Source organism: Phalacrocorax carbo, chromosome 9 (genome assembly GCF_963921805.1).
Source record: "Phalacrocorax carbo chromosome 9, bPhaCar2.1, whole genome shotgun sequence".
Taxonomy (NCBI): Eukaryota; Metazoa; Chordata; class Aves; order Suliformes; family Phalacrocoracidae; genus Phalacrocorax; species Phalacrocorax carbo.
This window is the reverse complement of record NC_087521.1, coordinates 27,786,456-27,802,508: the sequence shown is the minus strand read 5'-3', so window position 1 is coordinate 27,802,508 and position 16,053 is coordinate 27,786,456. Positions and strand designations below refer to the sequence as shown.

Here is a 16,053-nt window from a genome sequence, read left to right as displayed (position 1 = left end):
GTGAAAGCAACTCCACAGCTTCCCAAGGCAATCAATTCCAGTTTTTAACTATTTTTACTGTTAGAAAATTCACACCTCATGTATCTCATAAGTCTGCCTACTGAAATTTATGTTCCCTTCCCCCCACCTCCCCAGCAGACATGCAGAGGACCTTATTTCCCTCTGCTGCAGCAGTTGTTATCTGTATGAAGACCACTGCCACAACTCAGTCTTCTCTTTTACAAATGAAAAAGTCCCAGTCTTTCCAACCTCTCCTCACAGGTCAAGTTTCCTTGATTTCTGATCATCCTTGTTGTTCTCCCTCTATTCAGATTTTCAGAAAGTACAGAATTCAGGCTTAATGCATCGGCGAGCAATAGTCAAGACTCACCTGAATTCAGGCACCACACAGAAGGACCACACAAAGCCATTTGTGATAAATTCAAACAGGCCTCTGGAATATGACAAGTTAAAGCAAGCTTGCAGGCTACCGCTGACATCAGAAGAGCTTCCTCATGCTGTACAGACCCAAGAGCTGATCCCTCCTCTCAGGTACCCAGAAGCAATCAATCAAACCCATTTTCAAGCATCCAAGCAATTAGCATACAGGAATCCAAGAAGGAATTTTCACAGCACTTCTGTGTAAATTTCCCCCAGGTTTAAGAAACACCAAAGGGCAGATCCTCATGACTGTTACACTCCAACCATTTTTTCCGCTCTCCAAAACCAGAGGATTCAGAGGTCAGTGCTATGAAATTGTCATGAGTGATGTTAGCTCCATATTCTCCTCAGCTTGCAGATTTAAGAAACTTTTCTGGGCAAAGAACATTGCTTCAGCAACCAGGACCAGGGTTCAGGAACTGACTTTTTTAGAGATATATATATACCAGAATAACAGCTACCACAGCCTGCCACATACCATTTCCAGCTCTGTTCACTAATGATGTTAAACAAAGCAAGAGCAGATGAACATATTGCTGTACTTCCATACTTGCTGTTTACAATTGTACCATATGACAAACTGCTGAAAACCTGTGTAGGTTGATCTTTGTGTAAGCAAGACTGTCAACACCTAATACAGAAATATGTCAGTGCCTGGGCTGCACACTGAATAGATAGCTACACATGGAAAATAGAGCTACCTGAATGCCAGCAATATTTCCGCGCTCTGTTTCATGAACTAACTGAGCTAAAGCAGGCAGAACCACATCAATCTAAGCACGCTCCTTGGACAAAAAAAGTTGGACTTATTTGCGAGGGAGACATAGACTCATGAAACAGGCTGAGGAAAATAAAATTCTAGTCTCATTTGTATTCTATCAAGAAAACGTACTAAAGACATTTTTAAAACTACAAAGTAATGAAATAGAAACAATGGTGCTAACTAGCCCTTCATTATTAATTACTTAAATAGATCACTTAAAATTTTGCCCTGCAATATCAGCTTCCAGTATACAGAAAGAAGCAGTAACAAAATGACTTACCAGGCAATAAATTATTTTTGTAAGAAAGGATATTATGCTCTACACTATTCATCAAAAACAATCTGGTATGAAATGCAAAAGCATTCTGCTCATTCAGGCTGCTCCAGGGAAGAAACAGGCACATTTGCGAGTGGAAAGAATGACAGAAAAAAAAGCAGGACACAGCTAGCAAGGGGTTCATCTGTGGCACAAGGTTCAGGCAAACATCAGACAGTAGAGAGGGGGACAGAACAAGGGGGATATCCAGTATTTTCACATTCCCAGTCACATAGAGCAGTCTGAATACAAGTTAGTATCTGTGACTATAAAGCCTCCTTTACCATAAAAGCTCTGGGGTGGGTTATGTTTGCAGGTTACCTCCCTTTGCCCCAGCACACCATCCCCACAGACATACCTTTCTCACCACCTCCAGCTTCCTCAGTTCTGCACTTTAGAGCGCATCTAGAAAATCCACAGAGGATCCATCCCTGCTTCAGCCAGGTTTTACTTCAGATGCTTAGTCAAAGGCTTGACACCTGTACTGCCAAGCAAATAACTTCTCAGGGGAACATTTACTTATTCCTACTGTTAGCAAGTTAAATGGTCACTGACAGCATTAAATGATGCAGTGGAAATCACCCAGGTACAGAAGTCGTATGCCCACACAATGAGTATTTTTAAACAGAGGAGGGACTTCTTAAAGCCCAGCGTTCCTGTGATTTATTTAACTGACATCAGTTCTGAAACAATACTTCTCAGAGGTATAATAGGCTGAAATTGCAGCCCCATTTAAAATAGCTCTTAGCAGGAAAACGTGAGGTGCATGTTCTTCTATCACTATTGACTATTTCTGACCCAAAGATGCTAACTTCAGATTTCAGCAGAATAAGCAAATCCCGAAGACCTGCTTGAGAGACATTATCATAGAATATTCTGAAGCTTGCCCCAACTAGCTTCACTAATAACATTTAGATTAGATTCATTTTATGCTGATTAACTTCCACTGATTCATTTCCTCACAGTAAAAACTCCACAGGGCAGTGCTTCTTAATAAGTGAGCTCCACCACTGAGGACATGAAAAGCCCAACAAAGCAGAAAGCAACCCCAAGAGCATCACTCTGTGATGACCAGCAAAGCAGCACTAACTAATGAGTGTGGTACTGGATAAGCTCTTTAAAATGTTCTGCCAAAAGAAACATCTTCCATCCTCCAGCAGGAAGGATGAGGGAAGTTTTAGAAAGCCAAATTCACTGCTATTTCACAGAGAATTTAAAAGTACCTTCAGAGTAATCCTGCAGTTGATCAAGCACAGCAGCTATAGTGCTGGTGCATTATTTTGGCTTGACATTTCATTTTTGTTATAAATGATAATGTGGGATGTCTCATTTTGCCACTAGCACAAGCAATCAAAGCGGTCTAGCTCAGAAGAGACAGCGTCACCTGAAAGTCCATCTGCCCTGTAAACCTCATCCTGCACACAGTAAAGCTAGTGTTAGAGAGACTGCAAGTCAGCCATGAGAACGGAATATTCAATTAACTATCAGTCTAATTTTACTCTTTTGCCTGCTAAGTCTGTCTGTCTTAACAAAGTATTCAAACAGTTAAATATGGCACTGTAAGAGTCTGAAAGTCACTAATAAAGTTGCAAACAGGTGCAAACTGTCAAATTACATCCCTGCAGGAAAGTCACCATTATCATTTTACCTATGGAATGCTCTGTTCCCACTGCAGCAAAACCACCAGCGCAGCTGCCACTGCCACCGAGCTGAGAAGCCCCAAATAATGGAGTCAGAACAAGCACTTGTGTTCAGGAGTCCAGGAACCAAATAAGCAGGCAGACCGGGAGGGCTGGGGTCAGGGGAGCTGAGGGAAGTGCTCCTCTTGACAAGCTAGGAAGGGCAGAAAGAAGGGAAGAAGCCAAAGGGAAAAAGAGATTCTGGTAGCTAGACAACAGTGAAATTCCATATATGCAGGAAAACAGAATAAGCAGGTGTATTCAGCTATGGATGAATGAGAAAATATAGAAAGGATCATATGAAAAACTCCTTAAATTAAGGGAGAAAATATTCAGTTCAGGAAAGCAGAAGATCAGAGAGAGGACAAAGAAAGAAGAAATATCTGCCTGACTCCAGTCAAGATTTTTCCTAGTTTAAAATCCCTTCCACTGACTACCATTTACCCCCACAAAAAATTCAAACTTGGGTGGCTCTGAAGGCACAGATTCTCCCCTCTGACATATCTGTGAGCACACCTGTTTTAAATTATTCTGCATTGCTCTTCCTCCTGAGCATCATGGATGTCTCAGAATATAGATCTAAAGACCCAACTGCTGCAACAGCAGTCTGCACTGATCCACCAAAAGCCAGTCAAAAAGTTGCCACATCTCCTGGGGCGGGGGGCTGCCTCTGGTGCTCCAGAACCGCCCATATTACCCATCAAGGTACTCGGGGCTGACAAAAACCAGCCCTCCCCAGAGGCAGACTCACAAGATGAACATGTTCCAGGCATGTGGTCAGCAGGAAACACTGCAAGTGTTTTGTTGTGCCCCAATTCTGCTTTTGTTATGAAGCTGTAGTAAAGACCTAGAACATCTCCAAAATCCTAACCAACCTCACTGTGAGGTTCCCACATCACTAGATTCATTTTTTCCCCTTTCACTGTCTCCTCCTTTTCATATCTCCTGCCAATCTGGTTGGCATCAGGCTCCTTCCTTTCTTAATTTTGCCACGTCCAGCATAGCCCAACCTGCTCCCTCAGAACCCCTCTGGCCCGGGCTATCCAGGTGAGGCTTTTCCAAACATCTCCCTGACACTGAATGCCTTGCATGATCTCTAACCCTCTATACAGGGGAGCTTCATCTTCCATGGCAATGACTCCTAGACGCCCAATGCTGCTTCATCTGGTCACCACCACCCTTTCTTTCTCAGCCAATTCCCTTTGAGGGTCTCTCAAATCCTCACGACAGGCTCTCCACCTTGGCTAACCATAAAGTGCCTCCTCCTGCTAATTAAATAGCCATATCCTGACCACAGATCTATGGGCCTTTGGGATGTTTTTCATGCTTTTGGCAGTGTTCTAACTCAGCAGTGATGATGTCCAAAATTCTACCTTCCCCCTCCTCTCAGCTACTCCAATTTCTTTACCTCCCCCCTTTGCTGAACTACAGCTCTGTGTCTCATCTCTGTTTGCCACATCAGTCTCAAAGTCATCACAGATGAGCTCTTCATAGCAGGGAGCCTGGCTTACCATATGCTGATAAAGCACTGTGTAAATGTATGATGCACTATTAGCAATGATACCAGTAACAATGTTCTGTTCTTAGACATACTGTCCTGAGAGTCATTTCTGTTTCCAGGAACAAAGGCACTAAACTCAGGCTATTCTTCTAATTTATCCTCCTTATAGGCTAATGTGAAATGGGATATACTTAAAGCATACAATGTTTTGTTTGTCCTTAATTATAGGCAGTATTATGCTGGGCAGCTTAAGCTGCCCTAAAATGACGCAAGATACTGCACAATGCTGCACACCCTGGCCGGTCTCCTGTCCACGCATAGCACCATGCTATGCATGGGTCATGTTTACTCTCCAGGGACAGCTAGCAACCACATTCCAGCAGCCATGGCATGGCACCAGCAAGACGAGGCAAGTCCTTCGGTGGCACCCGCTCCATCTCCATTTGCACATCTCCATGAGGGCTTTCTTGCTCTCCGCAACTCCACGCAGAGAGGAAAAGCGGGCCGGGCAGCCATCCCCTTCTCCAGCACCATGCAGTGGGGAGGACACTCTGCAGAGACCAGGCTGCTCCAGCCTACTAGACTCAGAGGAGGGATTAAGGGGAAAAGGCTAATTATATATCTGGCTCCCCCTGAAACAGCTGGATGCTCCATTTCATCTGTACATCTGTAGCTCTCCCCCAAGCCTCAGAGTGCTCAGCCACGCTTCCTGACTAGCTTGCAACAGCGATCAAACGGTAGCAAGAGAAAGTGGGGCATTGCGGGGCATTTAACAAAGAAGGGTTGATGCACCAGGCGGCTGTTGAGCTGCATTAACACCAGTGAGCCACCATATCCCTGAAGAGCTGCACAGCTCCTGTGATACTGCTACAACACTGCAAAGTTGGGTATATCTGCTGGCAAGGTAGTCTTAATTGGGAAGAGCTAGTACGTTGCTTTCCTAGATAATTCAAATTTATTTTTCCCACATCCCCTCAACATAGAATTTCCTGGGTGTGGGTTGTGTTGAATGAGGAAGCTTTAACAACTGACTCTGCTTCTTTCCTTGACCTGTCATTCACCAAGAATTTACTACAGTTACCCATAACTATAGCAAGCACTTCTGTTTCAACCCCACAGACTAGCTTAACTACCACAGGTCAGCTCAAAAAGGCCTAACTCAGGATCCAATAAGTCACACATTTTCTTCACCTTTTGGTGAACTACTACTTATTCATAACCCAGTTATATACTTTATCTGTCAAAAAGATTTAAATTGTGCCAGCTCTGCACAAAACCAGGATACCAGTGCATCCCAGCAGGGTACAGGGCAAAAGTTTACAGCTGTTAAATACAGAGAACTGGTGAACTACATTATGAGCTTAGCAGAAATATAATTCTTGCTTTTAACAGGACAGAGAATGACAGCCTGAAGTGGTTTAGCTAGAAACATCCTAAACATGGCAACTTAAAAAAAGTATGCTGCCTTTTTTTTTGTGCTTTTTTTCCCCTGCATTAAATTCTGAAAGTACTGATAGTCATGGAATAATCAGGTTTAACAGGTTAGCAGTAATATATGCCTCAAGTGTTCCTAATACATCATAATCTTCTTTCACAGAATTTGCATCACTGTCAAACCAAACTACCGATTTTCGCTTGATGCTTTTAACATGTTTCTATGGTTACTTTCCAAGGTCGTATCACAGAAGCCTGAACAGCAGTTCAGAAAGACAAAAGGCATTTTGCATCCTTCACCATATTAAATAATTTATGAAAGTTAAGACATCCTCACAGAAAAAAAAAAAATCATACAAGAATAGGTTCTGAGGTTATTTTCTCAGCAACAGTTTGAAGCACAGTAAAACCAGCATCTCTACAAAAGCCTTCAAGAACTAGACTATTTGACTAATGTTGCATATGGTACAAAATGCTAAGGAACACATTCAAGTTTAGATCTATATGCACAAGCTTACATGAACTGCATGACTGGACCTTAAAGCAGAATATGTAGACATCTAATTTGCTGCTGTCAGCTTCATCCTTTAAATCAGGACTAGGCATTGTCTCAGAAAGTATTCTAAATCTAAAAAATGCAAAAATAAAACTGAAAAAATGAAGTAAAAATGGTAATGACAGCCTTTATTATTTCCATCATTTTTCATTCAAAGCCACACAGATTTCATCTGTCCCTGAAATGTTACAAATTTTGACTAGTGTAATGAAAGCTTGTACACAAAATATCTGAATTCTCTGCCTACCGCTACACTAGATCAGAGTTTATTGGAACTAATTGAAGCATCTGAGGCTTGGAACAAAAACACATTAGTCATTTAGTGGTTGTGCTAATATTGCTATGCCTTTCGTGCAGTTTCATTAGATACAGACTGCTTCAATACCCTAATCATATGCTCAGTCACAGCACAATCAGTACACAGAGTACTGACAAGCTGTCCCACCATGCCTAAAGCTGATAAGGTGTCTGCTCTATGAGTAACCTCAATTATTGACTATATTTTATGGTCAATCTAATGACCAAATGCTTATCAGAGAACCATCAGGTGCCTGTAATAGGATAGTGACCCTTAGTTTATATGTACCATTACTGCTCATTAGTGAATAATTAGATTCTTTAATCCACAACTTACAGACATTAAAATATGATGGAATATCCTGAATCTAGAAAAAGACAACTATACTTATTTTAACTCCTAAGATGTTCAATTGTATTACTCAGAGATTGTATGTTATATCTTGTTAAGAAAAGCTGCTTGTAAAAAGCATATACTGTGTAATGTTTTATATCATGTCTAAATTGACACAGCTTTCCCAAACATGCAGGAATATGACAAGGGTGGAAAGATAATGGGTGTGATTCACCACTATGATTCTCCAGATTTATTAAATTAAATGGTTTTAATTTGGCAAAGCCCAGCAACACTGCAAATAATTTAGAAACCTGAAAACTAGTGAGTACATAGTGACTGCTGTGTTTGGAAGACTAATTCGTCAAAAAAAAAAAAGGCAGGTGGATGCAAGGGAAAGTAGCTGTAACTACACAACTATTTCACTGCTTCAAAGGCAGCAGTCCCACGGCAGCAAGTGCAACCCTGTGACCAAACCAGCTTGAAAAGATGTGAAAATATCCCAACATCAAACAAGATTAAAATTTAAGAAGGGGGACTTAATACAGTTTGTCTTCTGATCAACAGTGCTTAGGGCTGCTTGCTTTTATACATACTTTCTTCTGTACAGCTTTGATTCCTCCTAGCTGCCCTGTCACTGCTCAAACCTTGCTTCCAGCTCACCCTGTGCACCAAAGCTAGACACACATGCTCTCATCGAAACACCGCACCCCCGACCCAGCAGCACAGACGGTGCCGCCACCACCGTCACCAGCCACCAACAGGGGGAAATGGCATATTAATGGTGATGGCTTCAACTTCCTGTGGGCCTTGCTTCTCCTCCCATGGGAGTCGTATTTTCTTTTTTGGCAGATAGCCCATTAACCTCTTCCCAAGTACATGCCCATTCTGCTCGCTGCCCTTCTGCCAGTTCCTGGAAACACCATTTCCTCGCTTCCCCATGTGTCTGGGCGGCAAAAAACCCAACAGCTTTTTACAGCTTTATACCACAATATGCCAATATTTACTTAGTTGCATGCATAGCCCACAGAAGACTCCTACAATTATCTCACATTTTCAATTAGTAATATAAAGTTTGTTCAGGTTCCTTATACACAAAAAAAAAACCCAACACCCAAACGTGGAAACAGGTATAAAGTGTGGAGCAGTAAACAAGGCACAGCTCATGCCACACCAAAAGGAGAAAGCCCAGCTGCATTCTTCTTAAATCTGAAGAATGCAAGATTAAACTTCTCCACCTGCATCGTAAGGGTGAACTGGGAGCCTCTTCACAGCCATCCACACCCATGAGATGTGCTTTTTGCTCTGGCCTTCTTACTGTGTCAGTGACCTCTGAGAAGCTGCATTTTCTGCTACATCTTCTGGTCCTTCAGTAACGTGACTATTAATATCTGGCAACTTGCTTGCGTGACAGAGTCAGATGTTAATCAAAGCTTTTCTTCTGTGACAGATCAGAGTGAGGAAAAAAGCTTAAAACTGATTTAATTTTGTAATAGGCTTCTGTCTGCTGGCTCTGATATTTGGCTTTGATTTAGAATACTTAGCACTTCCATGCTAGATACTCTGTATTTCTAGGTAATGAATAAAATACTTCTTTTTCTTGAAACGCAAAACATAATTAAGCTTGAAGAAATTAAATATGACATTCAAATGAGAAAGAGCTTTGGATGAATATGTAGATTTGGGCTGCACATATGCTTAACAAAATCGATGCATTCAGTGGGAAGACTATCTTAAAGATACTAATTTTAACCATGGGTACCTCTTATTACCAGGTAAACATTTTGCTGCAGCTCTTAGGTATTATTTTCCAGGTGAGGACATGAATTCCCTGTACAGTCTTTCGAGTTTGTGACCTTACAAACACAAAGCTTTGACTCTCACCGAGGGAGAAACTGGAATAAAAACCAAACCAACCAATGAAAAAAACCTGCACAGACCTCTTCCCTTCCCAGACACAAGACAGCCCACAAGCAAGAGTCAAAGGGGGTTATTTCACCAAATAGAGACTCTAGTTTTAATGTGAAAAAGACATTTATTTGCTGCCAGAAAACCACTGCACAGCCCAAAAGCTAATTGTGCTAACTGTACAAACACAGTTAATGCTGTTTCATGAAGAACAAGACTCGAATCCTTTATACTTGTGAAAAAATCTGTATCTAGCGTTGTTGCTGCTGAGGAAATCACAGATGTGGTTTCCACAAGCACCCTATGAAGGCTTTGTCTTCCAAACTAACTAACCCTGCATCCCAATACACTGAATGTTAACATACACACATATTTTTGCCTAGCTACTTTATAAAAAACAGCCCTTTTCCCAAGCCGAAGTCCCAATCACAGCCCCTTTTTACAAAAGGGCTCTTGTAAAAACATGGAGGTACTCCGTAGATTTGGTCAAAGAGTGGGAAATTATTTTAAATAAATCAATACATGTGTGTGATTATCAATAAATTAATTGCATTTATTCCAGTAGAGAACAAGGAACAAAACGTGCCAGGCTCTTCATAACATGAATAAGACACTAGCCCTGCTATGAAGTTCAGAATTTAAGTGGCTGAGGAGAGAAACATGGTAAGGAAAGAATCAGCAAATACAATGAATAGTGACTACAGCATAACACTGGTGCCATGACTCCTCTTTCATCTCTAGGTGCTTGCTGAGAGAGGATTCACTGGACAGAGAGACAAAGGACAGAGAAGTAGAGGATGCTGCAAAGAATTCAAGGCAAGGATGACCTTCTTCCTCAATGTGCTCGAAGCTGGATGGTACACAGAGAAAGAGGAGACGGGACTGGAAAGGCTGGAGCAAAGAAGCCCAATATCTGAATAAAAACAGCCAAAACTGTTGATATCCCAACACTTGTGGTTCCTGGATAAACCACTTCCACCCCAGTTTCTGCCAGCATCTGTCTCTCACTCATCCTTGAAGACTTCCTCCTCCTCCTCTCCCCTCCTGTTGAGGACTGCATGGCTCAAGGGCAGGAGGAAGACTCAGCATGGAAACTGATCTTTAAGGTCCCCATGGCAGGAGGAGTCAGAAAAGAGGAAGGAGCAGTGGGAGAGGGAGCCTCTCCTGAGGATAATGCCAATGGTGGTGGAGGAGCCTCGCCAGAACTATGCAACAGTACCCACCCAAGGACCTCCTCAACATATTTATGACTGCCAGGGATCGATAATGGATTTCTCTCCCCCAGCCTTTGTGGTATCTTCTGCTTTTCAATTTGTGTTTTTAAATCAAAATTACAACTGAACTTGTTTTTTGAATGCTTGCTTTTAGGGAATCTGAGACTCTTAGACAGGCTCTGGAATACCAAGAAAAGAATGCTGAAATACATGATCAGCAGCGTGATGAAAGATCACGAAAACACTATAAAGCTAATTCAGAGAACTGGTAACTGTTAAAGGAAAAAATTATTTCTCACTTAAATCTCTCTCTCTCCAACAACAACCACAAAAAAAAAAAAAAAAGAAACAGGAGTGCTTTGTGCAAAAAATTCAACCAGTCCTGTTCTTTGGTTAAAAAATTGAAGAGAATCAATTTTGAACAGAGGAAACGGTACATAAGCAATGTACTAATGGGTTTTAAAATGTTTTAGCTAGCACATAGCTGCTAAAGCTATAAAACTCTAATTCACTCAAGGCAAAGACAGATTCATGAGAAGCAATTAGGGCCTGATCCAACATACAATGATGTCATTTTCAATCTTACTGCTGACTTCAATAATCGTTGAATCAAGCCAACGACAATCACTAGTAAGGATCTGTCATTTTACAATAAAACTGAGAACTGAGTTTTGCTGACCAGTGACAGAAGCATTACTGGGAGGAAAGATTTGGGGTCTTATTTCAGATTATTAGGCACTGATTTCTTTTTCTCAATTGCATGGAAGGTATTTTCTTTTCTGTATTCCCCAGTGAAAGTTGCAGTCTTTACATTTGCTTACAATATACAGATTCACACTGAAGTAAATCCAAAACAGATTAAGCTAAATCACACTGTTCGTACCCACAATATGAAATGCAGTAATGAAAGCTGTGCTGCTGTCCAGTCTACGTACTTTGGAGAAGATTCATCTGCCCTTATTTAGGTAACTAAACAAGAAGAGATATGTCTGAGTTTTTCCCCTTACCTTTCCTCTCCCACTGATTTCAGATACCTATCTTAAAATGAAACAAATCATCCTTTGTAGACAACCATTTCTCTGTGTTGACTTTAAAACTGCAGCACTTAGCACAGAGACAAAACACTAACGTACACACACCACTCTTGGGGCACTCATTTCCCAACCTCTTGTGTACAGACAGACTGTGATATGTAGGCATATAATGCTTAAGAGTCCCTGTACTCATGTTGTGTGTTCTTCTGAAAACCAGAACTTGGGAAGTTGCGCTCGTTCTGAGGTCAGATTCTAACTTAAAGTAAATGTCATTTTTTAATGGTGCAAAACATTTTAAAGATCAAGGAAAAGGAAACAGGACAATTACCATTCTCATTATATGATTACAACATGAAAAGAAGAATCCTCACTCAGTGCATAAATCTGACTTTAATGCCATTCACAGACATACGTTTTTCAATATTGTCTCAAAACATGTTCAGTTTTGAATTAAAAAAGGAGTTTGGAATGCAAGTACAAAGCCCTGAATTTTGTTGTTTTAAATACCATCTGCTTGACAGCGTATTGCATTTAATCAACATTGTTAATTACAACAAACATTTCATGAACAAAACTAACATATCATTTTCGTTATAAGACCCAAGAATGGAAAAATAAACAGAATGTTCTAGGCTACTGCTAAGAAAAGAATCTCTTAAACTGTTTTAACTGTTGTTACCAACAATGGAAAAACTTTTGTTTGCACACATAGGCCATGCCACTGAATAAAAGTCCAACTTTTCTTTATTTAGATCTGAGTGAAGGATCATGGCAAGGAGACTCAAGAGCATTTCACAAATGTTTGAAGACCCATGAGTGATTACAGAAACCAGAAAGATTAAAAACTACCTTATGAAGAACGAAGCTGCAGCTGAGGTACCTGCCGAGACCCCAGCTGGAGCAACCAGGCTCTGGGAGGCTGCCGAGCCGCCTGCTCCTGCGGGGTCGGAGGTGTTCTGCCCTGAGCTGACCTGAACATTGGAACCATCCCGGCCACTTTCTGGTGCTGTTTCTGCCTGAAAAAAATAAAAACACATGTACAGGTTAATACACCTGCCGAATGGCTATGACAGGAGAAATGTCACAAAGCACTTCCAAAGAGCATCTTTGCAAGGGCGAAGGTGAAGATAGCAGTGGCTGAGGAGTGATACAGCTGGACAAGAGTACACAGTAGGTCCTGCAACAGGGAAGGTAAAAACCACAACCGCAGCAGACGAGCAGAATAACACAGAGACCCTTTGTGATGGGTAATGCACAGTTAAATAGTTTGACAGGCATGAAGAAATGGAAAACGATAAGCTGAACCCTTTTGTTTTACAGTGTTATTTGGGATCTGGCAGAACTGTTTATCCGGTTCAGTTATAACTGTCAGGGATTATTTCTCAGTGGCACATCATCTGCAAGACCTATCTGTTTAAGAGGAACTAACCAAACAGTCACATTTGTAACAAGGTTCCACATGAATAACGCCCAGAACTAAATAAAAAAAAACAATTGATTTTTCAAAACATATATCCAGCCCTGCTTTTCAGCATTATCTGTCTTAGCAGCACAAATACACAGCATTTTTGTCTCCTGCAAACCATTCCACTGGAAGAACAAGAGTGACTGGAGATACCACAGATCCATTATGCTGGAGAAAATGTATCTGAGACAGAGTTGGGGCGGGGGGCGCACAATTGTTTTGAGATTTTGCCAAAGTATCAGACATCTGTATTGTGAAATAGTGTCATGTTGGTATCTTCACACTTAGGCCACCAACTCTTTCAGTACCGAGTTCAATTAAGTCCCATCAGTCAAATGCTCGTTGACAGTGCTGGGAAGGCCTCCTGAAACTGCTCTATGTCTAGGAGTACTGAAGATTTAATTAAAGATGACACCACAATAAATATTTGTCAAAAGAGTTAATTGCTTCATGTATGATAATGTATGATGTTTCTGTCATCTGAAATACTACTTTGACATTTCCAACTAATTAGCTAAAATAAATTCCAGAAAAGGAGACAGCTTTGTAATGAAGCACAAACACAATTAAGTACTTCCTGGGATGCCACCAAATTTTAAATTTTGTACTGCCATAGATCATGTTTTACAACTACAGATATGCAGACATGGTAATAGGGACTTCCCAGTTACATACACACCCTCAATTTTCTCATGCACTGACAAACCAAACAGAGTTTTTCTCATGAGAACTAAGGCAACCCCGTTATTAGGTATCAAGTAAAAGAAAACTCTGCCAACCAGCTGCTTGACTGGTGCATGAAAGGCTGTCTGGAGTTTCATCTGGACTCATTCCCATTGTTTGAGTGCTGAATCCCCAGTTCCCAGCAAAGTCAACAAGAGTGCATCCAGCTCTTTTGAAGGTCTGCTCTTTAAAGATTAATACTATTATCAGTATTATGGAGTGGGTGACTAATGCTTGACCATGGACTGCTACACAAAAAAGTACTTTTGTAGAGCTCACCTAAGAGACCTGAGGCTGAGACACAGAAGAATATTCATGCAGATTAACTTGATCGTAGTGAAGCTATTCACACTAGAAGCCTAACTGGAACCTTTGAATAATCCTCTGCAAAATCCTTCACTTCGTACACAGACGATTCAGGAGACTTAGCGATGCAGGCTAAAAGGCAGTGACCAAGCACTGCTAGAGGCCAAGAAAAACAGTAATACGAGCAGGTACTTGAACATTAACAAATTGAAGCGACGCATGTGCGGTCTTGACCTACTCCAGCCATGGAAAGTATATGGCACGGGGAAAACAATGCAGACTGGGAAAGATCCAAATGTGACGTCTGAACTTCTGGGTTACCTGAACTGATGCAAAGCGCTGATTGTAAGCTGAGCTTACTACGGACTTAGCAATTTACAGACTAGGAAATTTACACCAGAAACTCTGGAGCCACTACAAAGGGCTCACGAATTGGCATGCCAAGAAGCTGCAATGCACAGCAGCCAGGGGCATGACGGCCAGCAAGAGAAGGAAACCCTACTAGCAGCCACTGGCAGGCTAACATTAGTATTTGAATACTCCCATATGTTCCGCCAGGAAGACAACCATAACCATAACCCTCTGTCATGTGTGCTGTTGTCTCAGACTAAAAATTACAGGGTGAAGATGACTTCCCAAGACATATTTTTCCATTCACTTTCAACAGGGGCTATATTAGATGACAGGACTTTGAAACAAAGAAATTCACATGTTTAAGCAAAATATTGAAAAAACAGGCAGAGGCCGCAAAATGTTTCCAAATAATCGTTCTTTAATGAATAATCTAAATGATGGAATAACTGAAAGCTAAATATGAAATCTGCAGAGTTAGCATGAAACTTCAGTGAATTTTACAGCAAAGTGTAACAGATTTGTAAGAACTGATTGCAATCTGTTAACAGATCAATTCCTGTAAAAGCTATTCACACTTAACAAAAATATGAGCAATGCATAACATACATTTCTTTTTTACCACTGTTTTATTTCTATGAGATCTTAGAAGCCTATATTTCTAAGAGACCAATGACTGTGGACATACCAGGCATCTAACTTGAAATATCCAGATGAACCCCAATATTTCAGATACCAGATGGTTAACATACTTTCCAAACCAACATATCGAAGTTGGATGTCTGTAAATTGTCATTACCACATGAGACACTTTTGAAAGTTCAAACTGTAATTTCTGGGTAAATTTGGAAGTTTTATTCTCAGTTGTGTGGGTGGGTGAAAAGAGGATGAGAAGCCAAGGAGAAGGCATTAATTCTTGTAAAGGGGGAAAAAGTGAAGACAGACGTGCAAGATAAAATAATCAGAAGACTAGTGCGGAAGACAACCTGTATCTTTTTCATTAAGTCTTCAATTACCCAATTAGTATTCTTAAACGCAGAGGAAACATTGTTTTGCTGCATGGTGAGAAGCTGAAAAAGCGTAAAACAAGTTCTTCCAAGTTTAGGATTCATTTCAAGGACTGCTTGCACCATCCAAAGTGACAGCATTTTCCAGCGCAACCATGTACATCTCTCCCTGAGACAGCTGTATCTCTCAGCTGATGAGGAAGGCTCAGGTATGAGGAAATTTGTCAGGTCCGACTCATGTGCCCTGAGGCAGGAAAACTAAAGAAAAGTAATGGGACCCTCCCAGGCACTCTGTTTTGTCACACCATGATTTCAGCTTGTGTGGCTGAGAGCTGCTGGAGGGGTACGAACAAGATAAGGGGACTTTGTTTTAAAACTAAATGTTAATGCATCTCCCTCATCTCAACCCATGTTCTTCTGGGGACTGTCTAGAAAATTACATTTTCCACACAAATAGGAGCAACTTTGCATGACTTTTTTAAGCACATAAGTCTGCACAGGGAGAAGACTCCGGTTTGTAGCTGAGAGGGAACTATGCTTCTCCATTTACTAAGTTTTCATAAATCATTCATGATCAAACACAGAAGTCACAACCCTGTCACTATAAAGTGTTACTCAATGCACTGAATATTTAAAGTGTCATAGGCATCCAGAGATTAATGTTTGTTTTAATTTTCAAAGAAAAGGTTTGCCAGACAAATGCCATTAACCCTCTGAAAACCAGCTAATCCTCAAAGGAAGGATT

General features: G+C 41.0%; 1 protein-coding gene across 2 annotated transcripts in view; it reads right to left on the bottom strand.

Annotated features, from left to right (window-relative positions):
• The window catches only part of KIF26A (kinesin family member 26A), a 103,117-nt gene that overhangs the window by 38,611 nt on the left and 48,453 nt on the right, over positions 1-16,053 (bottom strand). For both annotated transcript variants that reach the window (XM_064460884.1, XM_064460885.1), the window contains exon 4: positions 12,306-12,472. In XM_064460884.1, the coding sequence (XP_064316954.1) occupies positions 12,306-12,472 (167 nt within the window). The remainder of the gene's footprint in view (positions 1-12,305; positions 12,473-16,053) is intronic.